General features: G+C 42.4%; 1 protein-coding gene across 9 annotated transcripts in view; it reads left to right on the forward strand.

Moving 5' to 3' along the window:
• FGFRL1 (fibroblast growth factor receptor like 1) overlaps window positions 1-2,175 on the forward strand; it is a 173,945-nt gene extending 171,770 nt beyond the window's left edge. For all 9 annotated transcript variants that reach the window (XM_054065160.1, XM_054065158.1, XM_054065154.1 and 6 more), the window contains one exon: window positions 1,613-2,175. In XM_054065160.1, the coding sequence (XP_053921135.1) occupies window positions 1,613-2,022 (410 nt within the window). In that variant the 3' untranslated portion in view covers window positions 2,023-2,175. The remainder of the gene's footprint in view (window positions 1-1,612) is intronic.
• Window positions 2,176-23,424: the final 21,249 nt, after the last annotated feature.

Genomic DNA, 23,424 nt, shown 5'->3' on the forward strand with positions numbered 1-23,424 from the left:
CTATAATGAGACCAGGCCCCGCAGGCCTATTGTTATTGGCAATGATGAAGAAGGAGAACCCAGCATGCCCTCAGAGACATAGATGTAGTTGCAAGGCCATGCGTTAGAAAAACACCATTTTGCTTGTAAATCTACCAGATTTGACATAGACAAGAAGAACAGCGTGGATGAATGTCAAAACACTATTGTTTCAGTCCAGCAGAGAATTTCTGCCAACCATCATGAAGCCTGTTGTTTTTGTGGTCAGCTGATAGGTCACGTCTCTGATCCTGTCTTGCTTGGAGCAGGAGGTTGGACCACATGACCTCCAGACTCCCTTTCCAGCCTAAATTACTCTGTAATTTCTAGTGCTGGTGAATCAAAGTTTTGTCTATTGAGGTCAACAGTACAGGTCCTTCTGATGTCAAAGACACCACACGATATATATTTGATATTTAAAACTAGCTGTAGGATTGTTTGTCAAGGAAAGAAAAAGGGCATCAGTATCTTAAAAGAATTTTGGCTTGAGAGTTAAGCGATGTATGTTTGAATATAACATATCAGGTGACTGGACATCCTGCAGTTTTTGAGGTTTCTTGAGTGTCTCCCTACAAGCTGAATTCTGTCCCCAGGTATTTTTCAGGCCTTCAGAAATCCCTGTTGGTAGTCATCTAGATGGGGATTTCCATAGCTAGGATCCTACCCCAGGATTCCTTTTGTGTCTATAAATCAAGAGATCAAGCTTAGAAACCGGAGAGGCTGCTCGGGGATATACAGTCTGCCAACAGCAGAGAAGGGAAGGGGGAGGCAAGGTGTGAAAGATGCTGTCTGAAGCATCTTTTCTCCTCCAGTAGCTGGATTTACTGCTCCTGGAAAGCCAAAGGTAGCTCCAAGGGGACTGGTGGAGTAGAGCCCATTTGGCACAGGGAGATGGGCACACACTTCAATGCTGTGTGAGCTTTCAGTTCTCCATGTTTTGGGCACCAAGGAGGAGATAGGAGCTCACCTACGTTTTTCCCATCCTTCGGTTTTTCTCCCAGCAACAGAAAAAAATCAAGACACACCTCCAAAACACCACATTCATGCTGCCTGCATGGTAGAGCATTGCTGAGTAGCTCCAGTATTGCTAGACAGGGGTACTAAATAGTGCCTAATGCTCACGCAGACACAGCTACACCTGGCAGAGGCAAGTGGGCAAAGTGCCATTACTCTACACAACCCAATCGTGCCTCCTGGGCTGCTGACATGGAGGTATTACTGACACGTCCTGTGTTGTGTCCTCTGATCTGGGCAGTGAAGCCTAGTCTGTTGCAAAGTGAGAGTGTTAGGAAACTCTCTTGGACTGTCTCTAGAGCGTCCATTAAGGTTTGGATCAGAAAGTTAAAATATTCCCCAAAGACTCCCCTCCCGACCCCTAAACCAGAGAGAATGAGTTGCGTGTCCTTCCAGGAGCACTGAAAAGCAAAGCAGTTACCAAACATCATGTGCTGGCTTGATTTCTCCCTTGTTACTTGGTCTGGCAGAGTTGCCAGACAGCCTGTACAAAAGCCAGCCCAAGTGTGACATCTGTTTTGAATTCACTTCGCCTGTATTTAATTAACTCTTTCTGTTTCCCTCTTGCCGTCATGTCCAGATCCCAAGCCTCCAAGTGCACCTGTGCCCCCGTCCTCAGCCAGCAGCCTTCCCTGGCCTGTGATCATTGGCATCCCTGCTGGAGCCGTCTTCATCTTTGGAACAATCCTCCTGTGGCTTTGCCAAACCAAGAAGAAACCCTGCTCTCCGCCAGCTGCTGCTCCTGTGCACCGGCCACAGCCCCGGGACAGGATCTGCGTCTCCCAGGTCCCCGACAAAGACTGCATCTCCTCCATAAACTATGAGGAATATGTCGCCCAGCAGCAGCATTTACTTTCCCAAGGGCCTGCACTCGCCTCGCCTATGGCATCCAAAATGTACCCAAAGATTTACACGGACATCCACACCCACACCCACTCACACGTGGAAGGCAAAGTCCATCAGCACCAGCACATTCAGTACCAATGCTAAGAGGGCAGCCGTGTACAGTAGCTCGTTTGGGCTTTTCCTTGTGGTACCTCAGAAGAGACTGCTCCAAGTCAGCTCGCACTGCCAGCAATAGGCAAAGCAGACAGAAAAGATTATATATGTGATTTTAAATATATATACATATATATAATTGTATATGCGTGTGTGTATGTGTTTGTATATATATGTGTATATATCTATACCTATCTATATAAATATATATATAATAGAGAAAGACAGAGAGAAAAGAGATTTTGGTTTTTTAATTATTGCAATCAGGATGTAGCCAAGGAATAATGAAGGAACTCCAAATCTCAGCAGAGAGGCAGCCACCTCCAACAGCGGAGCCTTCCTGGATTTTTTAATCAAGGTGGCAACAAATGAGACAGGACACAGGGATGTGAACCGCCACTTCCTTCCTGTGTTGCTACAAGGAGCAAGAAGATCAAGAGAAAACCATAGGGGCTCTTCTGGATGGGCGCTGCTGTTCCCGTGCCTGTTGCACATCACTTGATTCAGTGGGGAGCCCCCAGACCTGTCCCACTCTGAGTCATTTGAGCTCTAAAGTATCTGAGGTTTAGTGCCAAAGCACCAGGACACATAACCAATTCATCTCTTCCAGGGAAAAAAAATAGTGCAAGAGAGCTGGAAAACTAATTTCTATTCATGACGTGAAAGGCTGAATGCTTCTCAATCACAGTCATTTTGTCTGAAAAGCTAACCAAGCTGGTTGGTTTGATTTCTGCAAATTGAAGATGTCATGTTTCCCGGGGGGTTCTGCAGATCAAACCACAAGTGCTTCACTCCCCAGGTCCTATGACTCAGTGCCACTGCCAAGAAAAAGGAAGGAAGGAAAGAGGAACATTGTACAGAACACCTTTATATTTATATTTAATAAATAATAATAATAAATAATAATAATAATTGAACTGCTGATGGTGAAGAAAGAAAAACACACTGTCCTTCTCTGATAGCTCACAGTGACAAGCTACTGGATTTTTCTACATCAATGCAAAATACATGAAAAAACAGTAAGAAACAAAGAGAATGAAATAATTATCTTGTAGGAAAAAAATGCATTCAAAAAATATTCACCTAGGTTGTGTGTGTGGTTGTTCCCTTCCCTCAGATAATAGTTTGGAAATGATACAACTTTGTTGCGGTTCAGACAACAGTAAAAACAGAAAGAAGAGAAAATAAATAAGGATCATATTAAATACCTATATGGACTGGAAATAAATCCAATTGCAAATATAAAACCTTTGTAATTCTATATAGAGTTTAAACAGAAGTCATGTATATTTAATTTATTTTGTTAAGAAAAAATGTATGATATTTTCCTTGAAACAGGCATTTCTATACATATTTTTGATCAAAGAAAATAAAGATTTTTTTTTTCAGGTTCTATACGTGCCATCCTCAGAATACGCTCAATGTGACATGTGACCAACTGTACTTCTAACCCGGAGGTCATCTATCTCTATGCCTTTTCACACGAGCCATGTGTAACCTCCTAGCATCACCTCAAGTACTGCTGGTTCCAATCTTTTCATCAGAAACCAGCTTTTTGCACTGTTAATATTCTGACTGTGAGGGTCTGCAGTGGCCACATTACTTCACTTGGACCCCTTGTCACCTTCAGTAGCAAAGGTATCTGCTTGCAGGGAAATCCATTTCACTATACGTTGTTTTGGGGGAGCAAGGAGGTTGCATTTTTCTTTTTTTTAAGCACAAACCTGCAATGCATTTTCTTTTTAAAACTTTGAAATCACAACATAATAATTTGTGAGTCTGTATAGTGAACTTCAGCCTCAAAGTGTTTGGAAAGGTAAAATATGAAATGTAGGTGAAACACTTCATTTGTAAATGCAGCTGCTGAAGGAGCCAGCGGAGGGTGAGTTGGGTGCAATAAGGAAAGCACATGTGGAGCTGCTGCCCTCCAGGAGGGCTCACACTTCTGTCCCGCTGCATGCCGTGGAGAGTCACTCAACCCTTTAGCAGCCAAAATTTTGTTTAGAGGAGGCAAGTTCAGCAATGCTTCAACACTTTGCTGTTCACTTGAAAAATCACTTCAAGTTTCCTGGGGAAAAAAATACCCTGAAAATTCGAAACCAATTCTGAATGCCAATTTTTGCATTTGAAATTACTTCCTTCACAAGCCTGTTCCACAGAAGAGATCTTTGGCAAACCAGCTGCTCCATTTAAAAGCGAAATGCTTCATTTAACCTGAAACAAAACAGGACTTTAGGCTTTGCTGTTCTCTGCGTGTTTGTGAAGGTATTTGCTCTGGGTTGACCTGCAGTGGTTTTGCTGGCGGCCTGTTTGAATGCCCAGCAAACCAAACAGTTCCTTGTTTGCTCAGCCATAGCACTGTGAGATGGGGCCGCGATTCAGTGAAGCACGTAAGCTCCTGTTCTCCTTCACCAATTCATGCTGCTTGAAAAAGCCCTTTTTTTTTTTTTTTTGCCTAGATCAGTGGCTCCATCTCTGCCCACTGTGCTGGCGCTGGTCGGAGCCATCTGATAACGATAATGCTGGGAGAGGGGAGGAGAAGGAGGAGGAGGAGGAGGAGAGAGACCTTTCTATTCATGTGGAGTTTACCAGCTGGCATTGTTGCAATACAACAGTGCATTGCACACTTTGCTGCTTTCCTGTATGCTGCAGTAGGAAATCCATGTTATAACATCTACAAGAAGACCATCCCTCATGACGATCTTCCTGTAGAGCCTATAATAAAGCAACGTGTTGCTAATTTTAATTTTTTTTTCAGCAAGATGGTTAGAATCAGAATAGTTCGGGTTGGAAGAGACCTTAAAGATCATCTAGTTCCAACCCCCCTGCCATGGGCAGGGACACCTCCCACTGGATCAGACTGCCCAAGGCCCCATCCAAACTGGCCTGGAACACTTCCAGGGATGGGGCAGCCACGACTTCCCTGGGCAGCCTGTTCAGTGGTTCAGTTACTCTTTATTAACACAAATATATGAAGCCCACAAATGCTCAATTCAGATTATGAGTATCTTCACGTACATCCTTTCAGCTTCAGGGAGACTTAAATATGAGCACTGATTGGATATAGCAACCTTCCAGTACCTGAAGGGGGCCTACAAGAAAGCTGCAGAGGGACTATTCATAAAGGCCTGTGGTGATAGGACAAGGGGGAATGGGCATAAACTGGAGAGGGGTAGAGTTAGCCTAGACATTAAGAATTTCTTCACCATGAGAGTGGTGAGGCACTGGCACAGGTTGTCCAGGGAAGTTGTGGCTGCCCCATCCCTAGAGGTGTTCAAGGCCAGGTTGGATGGGGCCTTGAACAGCCTGATCTGGTGGGATGTCCCTGCCCATGGCAGAGGATTGGAACTGGATGATCTTTAAGGTCCCTTCCAGCCCAGACTATTCTATGATTCTGTGATTTTATGTTTCTATGATTCTATGATTCTATGGTATAAGGCAAGATTTAGGCAGGATTTCTTGATGGCTGTACTTTATTAAGTCATTTCATTAAAAAAAAAAAGACAAATCTTTTATACACTATGTGCATCATATTTATTTTAAGAAGACTGTAAGTGGGTGTTTCCATGAGAGATACTAAGGGCCACATTTCATATCTCATTATGTTATGCCTATGGTGAACTACTCATTGTGCCATAATGTATACTGAGCTACCGCACATTTCAGCAGTGTTAGGGGCATGGCAGAGGGCAGGATTCACCTGTAAGCCCTTGTCTGATCTCAGTGGTAGTGCTGCAGTAAGAGGACACTTCTAGCGCATGCTGTGTTGGCAGTACTGATACCAGCTTCAAAGGTGGAAGTGAGCACTGACTTTGTAGGTTCAGGGCTAAGCAAACCATAAGAGACTGTCTTACAGCACTTATAGCAGATATATCACTGACCCTCAGCAGGAGAGTTAGTGGGTTAAAAGAAGCAAATCTGCATTTCCTTTACAGCACAACCTTCCACACTGACCATAGTGCTCTCCACTTGTGCCTTCTACCCTCTGTGATCTAGGAGCTCCACAGTGTTTTATCTTGTCCTCGAACACTGTAGATATTGCTAGACAGCTCAAGCAGAAGCAGTGGCTTCCTCCTGCCTTTTAAAGCGTCCTGCCTGTAGACACAAATCTCCAGTGATGCTAACAGAGAGATTTCCAAAGGGGATTGCTGCAGTAAACTACCCAACGTGAACAGTGCAAGGGCCAAGCACAGCTACGTGTAGCAGCCATGGCACCATGTGAGATTTGCAGAAAGCTCGTGATGTTCATTCTCGGGATGCTTGTTCTACCTTGCATATCAGCCTCGTTTTGAGCATCTCCTGCTGAACACTCAGATTGGTGCAAAATTTCAGCATATGCCCTATTTAAACTGGGCTGTATGTATTGTCTGGATCTTGCACTGGCTTGCTGTGCCTGGATGTGTTTTGGAGTTTTGCAGAATTATTTTGCCTTCACAGGGTACCTGTAAGTGCTCTTGATAGTCATCCTGTCCAAAATCCTACTGCTTGCCATTTCTTTTTAGGACTTGATTGTGCCTTGCATGTATTGAAAAGTCTTCCTTAGTCTAAATAAATACAGCCAGGTCCTGCTTGTGTTAGAATTTGTTTTTCTGCAGTGGAACAAGATTTGGATTCATCTTCATTGGTGAATAGAGGATGTTTAAACAAGAAAACGATAGTCTTGCTTTTAGCTACTGAGCCTATTTTGAACCCACAGGTTTTTTATTTGATGTATAAATATACCTATACATACAAGAATATAAATGTACACGCCAGGTTGTAATACAGAAGGCAGTTCTACTCTTAAAGCCATAGGGCTTTAAAGATCAAAGGGATTTTAGACATAAAACTCACCATCCTTGTTTATTTTATTTGCATTTGAAGACCAAACGTGGTCTTACATGCCAATTTCTGTGGGGCATTTTTAAACTTTGTGTGGACAGTCTTTGTATGGTTAGCCCCTTCCAAACTGAAAACTTTTATCAGACAATTAAATTAAAAAGTGTCATGATTTTCAATCGGTGGTGAATACGGTAACGGACCACATCAAACCAAGACAGGATGGCAGAGCACGTGTATTTCTGACTCTGTAATAGAAGTTTCAGAAGAAAGGGAAGAAATAAAAGCTTGGAATTGTGTTAATAGATGATACGAGTTCTGTAAACTTACTATGTTTTGAAGGAAAGGATGGCTGTGTGTGCACGCACATGAGGATGTGCCTGTGTGTGTTTGCACACATCACAGAATCACAGAATCACAAGGTTGGAAAGGACCCATTGGATCATCGAGTCCAAATCAGGAATACATGCTGGGAAGACAAAGCAAATAGTATTGCAAAATTCCCTTTGCACCACAGCATGGTGTGCTATTTTGCGTAGGTACTGTGGAACTAGAAGAGGCATTAGGTTTTGAATGGTTTGGAAAAGGTTTCTGTATTTTAAGGAAAAGCAGCATTATTTCTTTTCTTCACCTCTAGAGCCAAATGCCGCAGTTACACTGGGAGCCAAACTGCCATTAGACAGATGAAGCTTTGGAGTCCCTGGAGCTGATAGCCAAACTCCAGTACCTGGAGTGGAGCAGAGATTTCAAGGTCAAGCCAAACACCTCAACCCCTTTAAGGCAAACGTGAGTGTCTAACTGCTCACTCCAGAGGCAGCGAATGCCCAGACTGTGACAATTTCAAGTTAAGAAAAGCTGGCCCTAACACAAACTTCATATTGACCTGACCTAGACCTTGGACCCAAAGAGCCCTGTGCTGAAATTGCAAATTTGGTGTGGGAAAGAAGAAATACTTCTCTGTCAGCTCCATTTCTGTGGCTGTCTGAAACTCTTCAGAGGTTTGAAATATTGGAATAAAGCCCTAGGGGAGATGTAGCAGTGAGCAAAAACTGAGAGGTGGTCAAAGGTTAATGGGGAATTTATCGTGGCTTTGCTGTCTGGGCATCACCTCTGCCTACATGGGGTATGATGAGTGTGCCCAGGACTCCAAATGCCCTGGAGTCCATGCTTATTCCATATATAGTACCTGTTCCAGTTCTTGCAGATGCTGATGGGAAAAAATCCCTGCAATGTCCACTGGGAAATCAATCAGACGCATGGAGTTATTGCAAGGTTTATATGTCTTTATTCTGGCCAGCCTGTTGGCAAAGAAAGATGTGACAGGAGTTAATGGCCAGAGTATTAAACCAGACACATTTAAATGGGAAATGCACACGTTTTGGAAGGAGCTATCAATCAGAGGAAGGGGTAGACACTGCATCTCAAATTCTTCAAAACAAGGCTGTTTTGAACAAGTTTTGGTTATAAAAAGGCCACAAAGCACACAGGGTGTTTTTGTTGGATGCAAGATTTTGGGAATGTTATTAGAATACAGTAGAAAGGGATGCCTGTAATCCAGATGGGGTCATCTGATGGTCCCTTCTGGCCCTGAAGAAGTGTAGTCAAGCTGCTGAGAAAAGAGGATGCAAGCGCAGGTGCCCTGCACTCGGCTGCACTGCTTCTGGCAAGTGTCGTAGCTGCAAACGTGCACCGCAGACCTTACAGCAACATTTGGCCCATGGCAGCCTCGCTCAGGAATAAACACCCAGCTCCTCCAGGCTGTGAGTATGTGATCTCAGCATTTTCCAGCTTATTACTACAGTAATGGTGTCGTTTATATAAAATGGAACTGTGCATCGACATTTACTGTGTCTGCAAGAACCCCCTTGTGTCACCAGCCCAGTGCGGATGGCCCCCCCCTAAATTATCAACATCCTCTATTCACCAATGAAGATGAGTCCAAATCTTGTTCCACTGCAGAAAAACAAATTCTAACACAAGCAGGACCTGGCTGTATTTATTTAGACTAAGGAAGAGTTTTCAATACATGCAAGGCACAATCAAGTCCTAAAAAGAAATGGCAAGCAGTAGAATTTTGGACAGAATGACTATCAGTGATCCTGCAGGTCTTCAGTGCACGTGGAATCACAATGGGTTTTGGACCCAGAGGGAGGGCACTTGCCTGCATCCCTCTGCTTGTGTGGTAGCGGGGCTGTGAAGGCCATAGTCACAAGAACACCGAGCTTTATGGAATCGGTTTCACCTACAGATCTCAGCAATTCCCCAGAGGAAGAAACATGGCACGAAGGTGCGGGCCAAGCCAGGGATAGGGTCTGTCATCCAACTGTGCTGGGATGCACTTAGATCATCAACCACATCACTTCTGCATCGTGGACCTTCTAAAAAATGCCAGTAATTAGGAAGCTGTAGGTCTTTCAGAATTTCTCTTGACATTATCGTACCAGAAAAGTGCTTTTTGGGCCAAGATTCCCAGCTTTTAAGTTTGCTACAAAAACCACAACAAAAAAACCCTCAAAAAACATGGACTTCTGTAACTGAAAATTGGAAATCGAGGCTGATATAACCGTATTTAAAATACGGGAGTTGCATTGACTATGAAGTGGCATATACATATTGTCTACATATAGAGTGGAATCTGGAAAGAGAACGCACATTTTACATTTTGTGTTTAGCCCAGGCACGTTTGTTTGTGTTTACTCACTTCAACTCTCTGAGATTAATACATGGTGCTATGACCTTTATTTGTCCTTATTTTAGCTTTTACACTTTTTCTTTCTTTCTTTTCTCCTTTCCCTTCTGCCAGTCTGTTGTAATTAGGATTTAACATATCCCACAATATATGTGAACATCAGCAAAGCAATGAGTATTCTTTTTTCCCTGTTTTCACTAGCTAAACCCAGTCTGAATGCTAGTTCTATCTGAGCTGATCTATGCTTTAGTGAGAGGAGTCATAAATAACACTTTAGACCAGACTTCAAAATGCCTTTTTTTCTCTGATCTGAGTAATTAATGAGTCAAGCTGCTGTTCCTGAGCATTTTCTGATGGAATTACATGAGTTACATGGCTCTTCATTTGTATGTCATTAAGCATTATGTTTTATTGCTGCTATTCAAGCAATTAGTACCTAAATATGCCCAATATTCTCATAAAGAGGTAGTAGCAGTGTTAATGTTAATTGCCCTGGTTAACAGTTTGTTTCATCCAGAGTCCACCATCATGCTTGAACGCCATTTAATACCAATGAGATCTCTACTGATGCCCTTCTGAAGTTGTTCTCTTCTGCAATCATTTAACTGTGCAGTGAAGTGAGGATAAGTCGAAAAATAAAGTTAAGTAAAAATGGCATTTCTCTTAACACAGATTTTTTTTAAGTTCATTGCAAGTTTTGGTTATAAAAAGGCCAATGCTTCATGGTGATCAGTCATTTTGACATTTTTATGATGTTTTTATTACCCCTGGCTCATTTCCATACTAAAGGGAACATTTGTAACAATACTTGCTTGCTATGTTATGATTAGGATTGTGCTTTTGCGGCACTTTGTTCGGCTGTTGCTGCGCTCAGTAATGCTCTTGGCACACGTTCTCCCAGCCCCTGCAATGTGTTTATTCAAAAGGAAGGAAAAAGAAGTGTCTACTAAAACAATAAACTACTACTGCTTGCGTTAACATGGCCATAACTTCCTTGTTCTGCAGACAATCAGTTAGAAAAGCTGTTAGGTAAACTTGCTCCTTCAGTGTTGAAAAAATAAATATTCATGAAGCTCACAGCCACGTTTTCCTGTGCTTTATTATCGGGTTGAAAATGGTGAAGGATTTTAAAGCGAATGATTTATTCAGAGAGATAAGAATGGAAGCCTAGATCCTGAAAAGAGTGGGAGCTGATATATGAAACATTGCGAAGGATCTGGGTAAGGGTTTAAGGCAAATTTTGCTGACTTATTTCAGTATTAATACTATCAATAGAGAAAACTGAAACATTATTATTGTCACTAATGCTACCTTAGAGAGGAGGTGATTGTGAAAGGAAGAGTCATGACTGATAAAGAAGAGCAATTAAAAAAGAAAGGGAGAGGTGTCGTATCTCAAGAGGTTTCTGGGGTAAAGTCAGGTCATTGCTTTGGCTGGTCCATGTGGGTTGGAGCCCAGGAGGCAGACAGAGGCTGCTGCTGGGTGCTCACCCTAGATCCAAGACAAACCAGAGCACTCAATTCCCACTATAACAGGCAATTCTGGTTGAGCACATCACTGGAGAACTTCTTCAATTCAAAGCATGTTCTTACCTTGACTGGATTTCAAAGAGAAATAAGGATGTGTTTTAAGGCTTAGATTTATTCTTAAGAAAGCAAGGTAGTGAAGTTAGGGATAGAGTAATCATGAGCTTCCTTAAATAGGGAAGAGAAATTGCCGCTTCCAGAAAGTGGTTTGGTTTCTGAGTAGAAAGATGTCCAATGCTGTTTACCATTCCACTGAGATAAGTTAAATTTCTTATCAAGTTACCATGAAATAAAAGATTGAACCTGCCTTTAGCACTGAAATGCAACACTGGGAAATGACAATAATCTACAGCAAATTGGTGAAGCGCACATCTATGATAAATTTGCCCAAATCCAGTAGAGACCTTAGCAAATAATTATGGCTTTCCTTATACTGCTGTGTCTCTGCAGCATCCCTCTGAGACTGAGAGGCTGATGTTCACCCAAGCCCTCCGTGCCCATAGGAATACGAAACAAAACAAGGAATCAGAGCGGACAAGAGTTCAGGGTGGGATTGCCTGCTGGTACAAGACTCAGCTTTCATCACACGGCTCCAGCTGCCGTTGGCTGTTCCTGACCCCACAGTGCTGGGGAAACACAAGCTGCCCTCTGCCATGGTTGAATAAGAGCAAAGAGCTCTCCTGCTTGACACCAGAAGAGGTGTGTTTTAATGTTTAGCTGAAACCCTTTTCTAAATGTGTGTGCACTATAAAGGTAGCATGTAAAGACACGTTCAACCTGATATCAGAGAGAAGAACTTTTCTCTTGTTGTGGTGTGTTAAGACTTAATAGTCCCATATTAAGAAATTATTTGTAAGGGGCCATATAGTTAGCACAATTCTATTTGCACTTTTTTTTGATCCTCGACCGTGTTGTAGAGGTCTCTGCCCAAACACAGCTCTGTGATCAGTGTTAAAAGTGCAAGTCCCTGCTGCATTTAATCTAATTCACCAGCTTTGCTAGAACTGGCATCTACAAACTGAAAGGCAGAAAATCATATGGGCAAAACAAGGTCAAAATTTCACTTAAATATAACCTGTTTGTTAAAGAATGTTAGGAAAATAGATAATATACAATGTGTAGGTAAATGACTGAATGCTTCTCTCCATTTCCAGAGCATCTGCACTTCAGAAACCTTTGCCCGCTTATTCTCACTACTTCCTTGTGAATTACAGCAATAATTACTCTCACTATATAGATGTGACATTGAAGTACAAAGAAATAAGAGTTTTTTAAAGCTTGAAGAACAGAGATTTGCACTTGGATCCATGCACTAAATAAATATCTGTCCAAAGCCATCATCCTCCTCATTATATCAATTGTAATTCTTTGGCACACAGAAATCACAGGACACCTACTCTCTTTCAGAGCATCAGGGATGCAATATAGGATCAAGATTAGTTATTTCCCCAACCTGAGCTGGTTACAGCAAGAAGATATTGGAGACTGTGCAGGGGTGGCTGTGTCCCAGAGCTGAGCTCAGTTTCTCAGTCAGTGGAAGGCACAGTTGGTTTGTTATTCCATTCAGGGTCTTGACTTATCCTTGTTTGTCCCTATACATGGTCTAAAAGGTGGAGTTGTTTTCCCAGGTACAAGATGAGGCTGTCAAAGTGGTTTGGGTTGAACTGGGCTGCATGGACATCACTGGGAGTCTTATCCTGGACTTCTTGGGAGAATAGCTCTTTTACCTTAAGAAGCCAGTAGTTTTCTGACAACTGCTGTCATCAGCACTGAGCAACGTCTTTTTTTTTTTTCTGGGCAAGTATATGCAAGAGAAAAACAAGGGGAAACTTCACTTCGTACCATCCTGCAGGAACTGTTCAGGATCTGTCAACACCAAACCTTTGTCCTACAGCTACTAGAGAAAGTCAGCTGTGTGTGGTTCCAGCTCATGCACATCCAGCATTCAAAAGCTTTTATCAAAGACCATGTGTGGTACTTAAGAAAGCCGAGGAAGAAACATCATGGAAGACAATTCACATTTCAACCAGCATTAAATGGAAACTTTACTAAGAAGATTCAAATAATATAATAAACACTGATGAGTCCCTCCAGGAGTATCAGGCAACAAATGATAGACAATATTTTGGCAGTGAAGGGAAGTGGCTGCTTCCAACAATTATGGATGACCAGGCTGTCCAGGAAACATATTTGGCTTGTTAATCTTGATAGTTTTTTCATTGCTGAGATTGTAGCTGGAGATACCAGTACAGGAAAAACTATATCAAATTTTGGATGTCTGTTTTTGCAGAATTTAAAAGAAGGTCACAAAAAATATAAATTTCCAAACCCATTTGTACCATTTTAAAGGTTTTGGTGTAAAGATATATTCTTGATGCTTTTTAATTTTCCAGAAACTAATGAAAAGAGTTTACAGAGACAATACATTTTGTTGCTGTTTTCAGTCATGAAGTCACAGTAATAATTTTATGATGGTTGTTTTATTTTATGTATTACCAGTATTGGGTGATAAGGACACATTTTACTGTTTCCAAACTGTCAAATAGTTGAGCTATCCCATGGTTGTATTTGTATTACTGATGTGAGCTGGTGTTCCCAGGTTATTCCACAGTATTTAGGGTTCAGAAGATAGGCTTTTTCAAAAAATGCAGCAGATTAAATGTTGATCATTGGAAGCTTATTTTGGTTTTTCCTTCTGGCAGTGGCTATGCAGTGTGTACGGAGTCAGTAATTCCCATTTTTCCAACGGCAAATGTCAGGCACTGGGAGCACTCAAAGTCCATCAGCCTGCATGAGACCCACAGCCTGTAATGCTCTTCTGCATAGCCCTTCTCTCAAAATCCAAGCACTGTTTCCTTTTAAAACACACCCAGAGGATTTGCAGCCTTTAATGTGACAATTGGGCCACTGCAATTCCTACTCAAGGTGTGGCAGAAGGGCTCTGTAGGCTCAGTCCCTGCAAATTTTCCAGCCAAAGTCCTGTAAATTGGCTCAAATCTTGATTTACTGAGCACTCTTGACTAAGCATCCTGATGCTTCCTCTTGCCTTAGGGTGAAAACCAGAGTTGTGGACCGGTCAGGGAAAGGAGGCAAGTGACTTGCTTTCAAAGTCCAGGGTTAAGCTTCATGGAGGCTGTTCAGATGATACTCGAGCCTCCTACCTTCTTGCAGCCACCTTGGTTCCTTAGGAACCCCTCACAGATAGGGGGAGAATGGCTTTGGAGATGAGAGGGGACTTTTACCCTAAGGCAGGCTGTCACATCTCTCAGCCATGTGCCCTGGACTGGGAATGATGGCTGTGCTGAAAGGCTGAAAGACATGGGCTGGAAATGGCTCCATCTAACATATCTAATGCAGGCAAGCTAGAGAGAGAGCAAGTTGTCAGGACCCATATTTGGAAGTCTTTCATGGCCATCATCTGCCATCATCTCAAGCCAAGAATCATAAGCATTATAACAAGGAGATATACTTGAGTACAGAGGATTACAGTTTTCTCAAGGATTGTTGTCATAAACCCCGTAGTGGGTAGAGCTTAACATAGTTTATGATAATAACTGAGTATCACGTTGCCCATAGCATCAAAAAATGACAGCAAAATTCAGGAGCAGGTGGGCAGCTTTAATTATATAGGCTCCAAAGAGAATAAACACTGGGATGGTTTTTACTGTCTGTCTGGTATGAGCAAGTCCGCAGTGACCCTAGTGATGCGATTTGGTGAGAATAGAGCATCTAACCCGTATTTAACCATGCAAAGCATCTTTTTTTCCCTCCTTCTCCCTGTGAGAACAGAGAAAATAGGATTTGTAGGAGGAACTGGGGGATGTATTACTGTCAGTGATTGCACATATCAGGGCTAAAACATCACACAGAGGAAGTACCCGAACAGCTGGGACTGCAACAGATGTTCTCCAGACAGCTCTGCCTCGCGAAGATGTAGGGTAGTAATAGGTCGTGTTACAGAAAAAGAAAATTAAAAAGAGTGATTTTACATGCATGAGCACTGGCTCCCGGGGCCCGGCAGTATGAGTGACACTGAACAGGGAAAAGCAGCTGGAACCCTTCTGAAGAGATCATTGTGCCCCTTGCCACTAGGACCTGCTTTGCCAACATTTAGATGTCTCTAGCAGGAATAACAAGACTCTGGGTATTGAAATATTGAAAGGGGTGAGCGCAAAATCCCCTTGCCATTCCTACAATTTAGGGGTGGATTCTCAATTACTCGGTGCCTCTGCTTCAAGGCTTTTAGCCTTTTCCGCTGTCTCTCTTCCTTCAGGTCACTGAGCAGGGAGTTTCTTGTGTACTGACCTAGAAATGTGAATAGCTGTAGGATCTGCAGCAACTTTGCCGGAAATTTCCCTAAATGCATATTTTTAGTCCTCAGACGTGGTCAAAACAGCTTATTATGGTAAAACCCAGTGACGATCTCCCACCTAGGGCTCCATCACAGTCCCAGCCAGTCTGCGACATCAACCCAAGGCCTCTTAGAGAAGGTCCTAGAGTGTGGTCAGGACAACCACTACGTATGTTCTTCGTAGTGGCTGCTGTTTGCATGTTATTGCACCCATGTAGGAAGAAAAAGGCTATCACTAAGGCCAAGGGGCACTGAAACTTCCTTTCCTTCTTACTAAAAGAGTGTTCTAACCCAGAGGTCACAGAGTTTCTAGAGAACTGGCCAGACTTTTCCTTGAATGTGTACTGTTTTGCAGACAGGAATGCAATAGTGATGAGGTCAGATGGTGAACGGGGAGCAGAAAGAGCAATATCGTACACTATTTTTTTTTTTTTTTTCAAACTGGGCATCTATTTCTTCCACAATGAACAGCATCTGAAAAAATAAACTGGCCTTCTTTATTCATTCCCTTTGGGTACATAGAGTTATTTGTTACTTTCCTGGTTGGTTGTTCTTTTTTAATATGTCCCCACAGTTTTCCTTACTCTCTTATTTTCATTACAAAACTGAAATTTGCCCTTTTACATCCTGAACATGCACTCCTTAGCACTTTCAATATATTATCATTACTGATGTCTTTCATGGGTATCTTATGCAGCCTTGCCACCATGACACTCCAAAAAAACTCCAACAGTAAATGGAAATAGACTCTATAGGCTATTAAACATATTTAAGTAAACATATTAAGCAAGCATTAAGAAAACTGAGTACTCCTAACTCGATGAAATGAGACTGCAAGCCCACAAGGGTCCTGTAATGACTTTTTCATTACAAACAGACCCCTGTACACATATTCACATGTTCCACCCCTCTCTTCTAATATGAGAAAAGTGTGATCTGTCATGTCTTTACATGATATCACTGCTCGGCTGGTGTTTAAATAATTACAGTCCATCATGAAGTACTTGGGACCAAAGACAACATAGTCCCACTTGGGAAAGCCTCATTTTGTTGTGTCTTTCAAAGTTCATCAAGTTCCCATAGCAACCCAGAGCCCATCAAATAATTAAATAACTTATTCACAAAGCACAGGGCAGCTGCGGGGGAAGTCTTAAAATATTTGCATCTCCTTAACCACTCATTTCTGACAAAAGAATAATTTCATTCAGCCTTCAGTACACTTCATCCTGTCGTACAGTTCATTTTACAGCAGATAGGGCTGGAAGGTTTAGCTGACCACTCTGACACTGCAAATCACAGCATGGCCATCCCTTACTGGGAAATTATATAGACTAATCTGGAGACCAATTCACAGGTATCTCACTGCCGGAAAACTATTACTCAAGATTTTTAATGAAGATTTTCACATACAAAACACTTATACAAAATTCAGGGAATGATTTGTGAGAAAATGCAAAAGGAACTGGGTTTATTTTAAAAAACACGTTATCGGTATTACATTTACAATTAGTAATTTCTTCCTCACTTGGGATTACAGGCTATTGTTTTAAGCTTCAGAACATCAGTGATATGTAGGGATAGACTGACTGCAATTCTGGTTTTATTATCTCTGAATGGCAATGGCTTGTAAAACCTGGATATTATCCTTACGTGGGATATTAGGGTAAGGTGTAATAGCTAGTTCTTCTCATTCCATGTTGTCTTATATTTCTGGTCCAGACCTGTCACATGGTGCCATCTGTCTTCGTCCCTGACCTCCTCTTAGCCCTTCACACTTCCTCACCCCTTCAGGATCATCCTTGAAACAATGCCTAGAAAAATTCTCTTACTGAGAAGAGAAAGGCATATAGCTGAAAAGGTAAGATGGATTTTAGAAGGACTTTTACTGCTCATAGGACCTCACTGAAGCCTTTCTTGACCTGTTCTGGCCATTGAACATCCTTCATTGCTGTAATTTTGGCTGGTCATAGGACTCCTGTGAGAACCCCAGCACATCCACTGCCCAGGATTATGTATATAAATCACAGAAGGGATTTCTGCAGCAGCATCCACTCCCAGTGCAAGAGATGGTACTTCACAAGGCATTGAGTCATCCTCTGCCAGTCTGGCATGACTTTTGGAGCACAGCCTGGAGTTGTCCAGTCATATCTGCTACCTGGATCAGCTTCCCTTGTTTACGGTCCTGGCAGATGTAGGGGCAGTCAGTCTGGGCTTCGTTTTGCCTTGGCTGCGCTTCCTAGGTTGGTGAACAATGTGCTTTCTTGGCAAGGTCTCCTGGTCTTCCAACTAGTAGCTTTCTTCCTGACTGAAAGTTTGGGACAGGCAATAAGAAAAAAAAAACTGTATCGTAGTAATCTGGGAGCAAAAGAAAGGTCATGAGGGACAAGAAATTAAGAAGTAACCATGCGCTTTCATGATAACATCTGAAGAGAGGTTGATATTGTTTTTTCTAGAGCACGCTGGGCAGATAGTTTTGTCTGCAACTCCAAGACCTCATGACCTTTTGCAAACTCATTAGTCATGTCCATAACGAAGCTGAAGGCTTGGATGTCCAGTAGCCTTTGCTAGGCATCTCCAAATGTCACAAGAGAAGAGGACAAGAAAGGCACCTGGAAAGAAAGGCACTCTCGCCTTTTTTTTTCTGCTGAAACCTCTGTTTTCTCCTGACTGCTGTGGTAGAGCACGGCAAACTGATAGGAACTCATGTGCTGCTGAATGTATTTATTCTGAATTCTTGCATAATTTACTTGCTGCAAAGAAGATACAACCCAGAGTTCAACCCTCCCACCAAAAAAGGTGCCAAGAGGAGTCAAAGAAGAGCAGGGGGAAATACTGGAATCTTCTCTCTGGGAGGCTTTCCTAAAAGATTCTCAGCTTGGCATGGTCTGGGGTGCTTCAGCTGGAAAATCTGCAGATGAGGGAGACACAAGTGGCTGTTTCAGGATTTAAGAGGCCTTTTTGAGGGTGAAGTTCAAGGAATAAATGGCCAAGGCCAGGGAGAGAGGGAGAAGCTGAAAGCAACCATAGCAGCATAAAAAGCAGAAGTTTGAGGTCAATTACTATAATTTAATATAACTGCACCCTTATCTTCCAACACCACAGGAGCTACAGCTTGCATGCTTATTACAAGGAGACTTACAAAGAAACAAGTTAATTTGGAAGAAGATGAGGAAGCTGAGAGTGAGAGAAAGGGTCAATCATTTCAGCTTAATCTACCCCAAGTTTTTAATATACCTTTCATGACCAGTTTATATTTGAGAGGGGAGAATTTCCTCTCCATTTGCTGATGGAAAGAAAATTTCATCAGGGCTGATTAGCTATGAGAGGAGCTCTGCCTGGAGCACTGGGCCCCTACAAGCACAGCGGAAACCTGTTCCCCATCCTGTGAGAGGTTTCAGAGCTTTTGTTTTTACCCACTTCTAACAAATATGAAGAACAAGAAAAACTGTAAGCCAAACCCTCTCCCTCCAGTTTCAGATTGGTTCCACTGAAATTTTTAATCTAAAGCATATGGGAACAGTTTATTTCAATGCTGATATCTGAAGATAATGAAAAAGTTTTGAGAAGTTTAGCCTACTGCAATTTCAAAGGTGTTTTAGAGTCAAAATAAATTCTTCATTTAAGAAAAAAAAAAAAGAGAGAGAGAGATAGAGGGCATGTGTAATGGCAACTTGAAAAGTATATTTTTAAAATGTTTAGTCTGGAGATTCTTCCCTCCCCAAATGTTCCTGCAAGCAGGCTGGCTCCTGAAAAAACACTTTCCAGGAAATGTGGCTTTTCTTGTGCCAGTTTCCTGCGTTGCTTCGGAGATCCTCTTCTCTGCAGCCCTGTGCCTCAGGCATGGCCCATAAACTTTTGTTGAAACAATTCACACTGAGCTATCTTCATTCCAAATCTTTTCATTTACACACACTGGACAAGTTGAACTGTGCAGCAAGAGGGACTTTTTGCTTTTGCAGGCTGATGTGACAGCACACGTGAGCTGATGGGCAGTTTTGCAGTGAGATTTTCAGAGGATTAATTTTATGCTCTTTCCCCACACATTTTTTTTTTTTTTTTAAAAACCAGGGATCAGAAATTCAAATAAGGAGTTTAACACCTGAAGGGAGAAGTGTAGGAACCAGACGCCCTCTGTCACAACCTGGAACAACACTCACTCCAGTATATCTGAAATATAAAGCACCAGGTATTCTGGAGACTGGGAGAGAACCCAAAACCAAGTTAATAGGGCATTCAAATTAGAATAAAAGAGACCTTATTTGAGGAGTTATAAAATCATTGAAATATGTTCCACGCATAGAAAGAACAAGAGGTCACAGAAGTGGCCAGTTTGGCTTACACAAGGCACCAAGTCCAGCACGCTGGCAGTACGCATGCTAGATGATGCCAAAGAAATCAAATGCAGCTTGCTTTAGCTTAGGGAGGCCAAGAGACCAACAGCACAAAGAGATTCAATTATAACTTGGTCAGTCTCCTGACGCTAGCCTGTTTCTGGAGATGGAACTGAAGCTTTTCCATCCAAAAAAGGGTTCATTGTGTACAAGCCCAGTGGCTCACTATCTAAAGGTGCCTCCCTCCACTCTCAGCTGTGTTTTAGGACTTTTTTGGGCCACAGATGGAAAAAACATGCTGGGTATGAAGTCTATATCCCACAGACTATTGCAGAAAGCCTGTCCCCCTCTCCCTGTGCTCCGTACCACAACAAAGTCATAGAATCATAGAATAGTTTGGGTTGGAAGGGACCTTAAGGATCATCCAGTTCCAACCCCCCTGCCATGGGCAGGGACACCTCCCACTGGATCAGGCTGCCCAAGGCCCCATCCAACCTGGCCTTGAATACCTCCAGGGATTGGGCAGCCACAACGTCCCTGGGCAACCTGTGCCAGTGCCAGAAATTCTTCCTAATGTCTAGTCTAAATCTGCCGCTCTTCAGTTTATACGCGGATTGCCCCGACACAGGTGTAGGACCTTACACTTGGCCTTGTTGAACCTCATGAGGTTCTGCCTGTCCAGGTCCCTCTGGATGACACCCCACCCTTCCGATGTGGCAACTACACCACTCAGCTTGGTGCCATCTGCAAACTTGTTGAGAGTGCATTCCATCTCGCTGTCAATATCATTTATAAAGATATTGAACAGCACCAGTCCCAGTACGGACCCCTGAAGGACACCATTCATCATGGATCTCCGTCTGGACTTTGAGCCATTGACCACTACTCTCTGAATACGACCATCCAATGTGTTTCTTATCCACCTTACCGTCCACCCATCAAATCCATATCTCTCCAATTTAGAGAGAAGGATGTTGTAGAGGACTGTGTCAAAGGCTTTACAGGAGTCTAGATAGATCACATCCATTGATTTACCCATGTCCACTGCTGTGGTTACTCCATCATAGAAAGCCACCAAACTGGTCAGACCGGACTTGCCCCTGGTGAAGCAATGCTGGCTGCCATTAATCACCTGCCTGCCCTCCATGTGCTTCAGCACAGCTTCTAGGAGGATCTGTTCCATGATTTGCCCAGGCACAGAGGTGAGGCTGACAGGTTGGTTCAGTAGTTCTCACGTCTTCTTTTCTACCTTTTTAAAAATGAGCACAACGTTACCCTTCTTCCAGTCACCAGGGACTTATCCTGACTGCCATGACTTTTCAGATATCATGGAGAGGGGATGTTTTTCTGCATGAAAAAACCCTTAATAATTGCACCAGAAGACATAATGACCCAACTTCTAAGATGGTCTTCAGCACAGGGTCTGAACATTAAAGGAGGTCTCTCACAGGACAGAAGTGTAGGTTAATATTTGGGTCAGGTAAACTCTGCACAAGATACTCCAACTCCAGTACTTTTTTTGTGGGAAAGGAAAAGAATGACTGACCCAATTCAGTGCTTAGATTTAAGAAAAAAACTCTAGCTGTTACTCCCACATAAAATTTCTCCCTGTTAGCATTTTGAGTTTTTTGGTTTTGTTTGTTTGGTTGGTTTTTTATAGAGGTTCTGGTACTAGGCAGAACCACCATGTTCATGGTGCTGGGGGTTGTGAACTACCATCTTTAGGAGTTGCTTAATTAGGATTTAGGAACAGGGTCTAGAACTGATCCTTAAGTTCTTCCCATGGTCTCATACGTAAGGACAGTTAGTGTTTGGGATTAATCAACACAGCCCTACAGAGTTTGGTTTTCCCATCTCTAAAATATGCAAGCTGAATTAACAACACAGGGTAAATCCTGTAAGAGTTAGGCTCTATGTCTGCTTAATCCCACTAGGTTGCTATTTCTAAATATTTATGTTACTTGAGATTTTGCTACAAACCTAATTACCCATGCTACTATAGCCCAGTAAACAACAAATACAGTCCTTGGTTTGCACAACGCTTAGAGAAGGGAACAGTCCTGAATATCTGGAAGGTGCATTGCCCATGGCAATAAATAAACATGCTAGTGTGGGGTTTTGTGCACGTAGGAGCAAATTGCTTGTTATCCCTTCTGAAAAGTTATTCTGAAACACAGTTTCCTCTGCAAAAATTAAAGGGAGGCATTATAACCCACATAGCCATAGCTCTGTAGGTTATCTGATCTATGTTTTGTGGTTAAGTTGGAGTGCATTTTCAGAGAAATATCTAATTTGACACTGTTTTTCTTCTTCTATCTGTCTGCTATTACTCCGATTTCCTCAATAACAGTCACTATTAATAGACAGGTTATTAAATAGCACTTGGTAGCTCTAGTTTATGGTTTTAATTGAGAGACATATCTGAGATGTGGAACTCTTTGCTCAGCTTCAGGCACTGTAGTTTAAGTAATACGTGCTCTACAACATGAGATACAAATCCCAGAAGAGAAGATAGATGGAAGAATCATTGCCGAACACCAGAAATTTCTGTAACTTGATAGGTAGGCAAATGCTGAAATAGACTGCATAAGAAGTTTTCCAATGGGAGGTTTCCAAGAGACCTGAGATAGCTCTGTTCAAGGCCTGATTCACCTATCATAGACATTTGTTGCAGGACAGCTGCATTTCCTTTTCTTTAAGAGCAACTGTCCTCTGATCAACTCTAATAAAATAAACCCAACTCTGACCAGACCTTAGAACTCTATATCTTAAGATCGTATTTAGCAATTGAAGGCAAAGCAATAAATAAAACCTTTCTGGATGTCTCCTCCAAGCCTTTTCTTTGACTAAAAGGGTGTGGACATGAGGTTTAGTAACTTGGAATGCAATCTAATCATTGTTAAGAGCTTTGTTCAGAACTTTGCTCTGAGAATTGGAAAGCTGACCAGTAATAAAAGCTTCATCTGAAATCTTTGACACACAGAACAGACAACTCTCTTGCATTTATGCAATATATTAGTAGATATCCTTACTACACCACACACAAACCTGATGAGAAGTGTTTCTATTCTTCACAAGCCATTGCTACAATTATTCTTGTACATCCCTTTTAGCAAATCAGAGCTAAACACCACCTCTTCTTCCCTAACTTCCCACATCTCACCCAACCAACACCAACATTTTCAGTCTTTCCCTAGAAGAGCCTTGTCTTCTGAAGCCACCTATTGCTGGATTTTGTCTTAGGAGGGATCCTGGGTTGCAGTGTTTTCTATAGCAATGATTAGCATTGGTCCTTATGGATCTTCCTGAACCCATAGAAAGAAGGAATTTGCACTGCCAGAACCCACCTGCTTGTTGTCCAGCCTCTCGTCTTGCTGATGAGATCTGCTGTGAAATGCTCCAGGCTCACTAACATGTGCTTCTCATCAGTTGTAAAGGAAGCTGGAGCTGGTAGGGTCAAACTGGATGAGCTAATCGTTTTAATCAACAAATCCCTTAACACAAGAGAGTTGCAGCTGCCTGGCCAATACAGTTCTCCAGCCATCTCATGGGAGGACGGCAATTAGCTTGCTGAAATGCTAATGAAGAGGCAAAATTGCTGAAGTAATACACAGAGCAAGGCTAGAGGCATAAAAAGACTGGAGCAGAGGAGCCAAGGGGAGATGGAAGAGGAACCTG

The sequence above is a fragment of the Cuculus canorus genome, chromosome 4, assembly GCF_017976375.1.
Source record: "Cuculus canorus isolate bCucCan1 chromosome 4, bCucCan1.pri, whole genome shotgun sequence".
Taxonomy (NCBI): domain Eukaryota; kingdom Metazoa; phylum Chordata; class Aves; order Cuculiformes; family Cuculidae; genus Cuculus; species Cuculus canorus.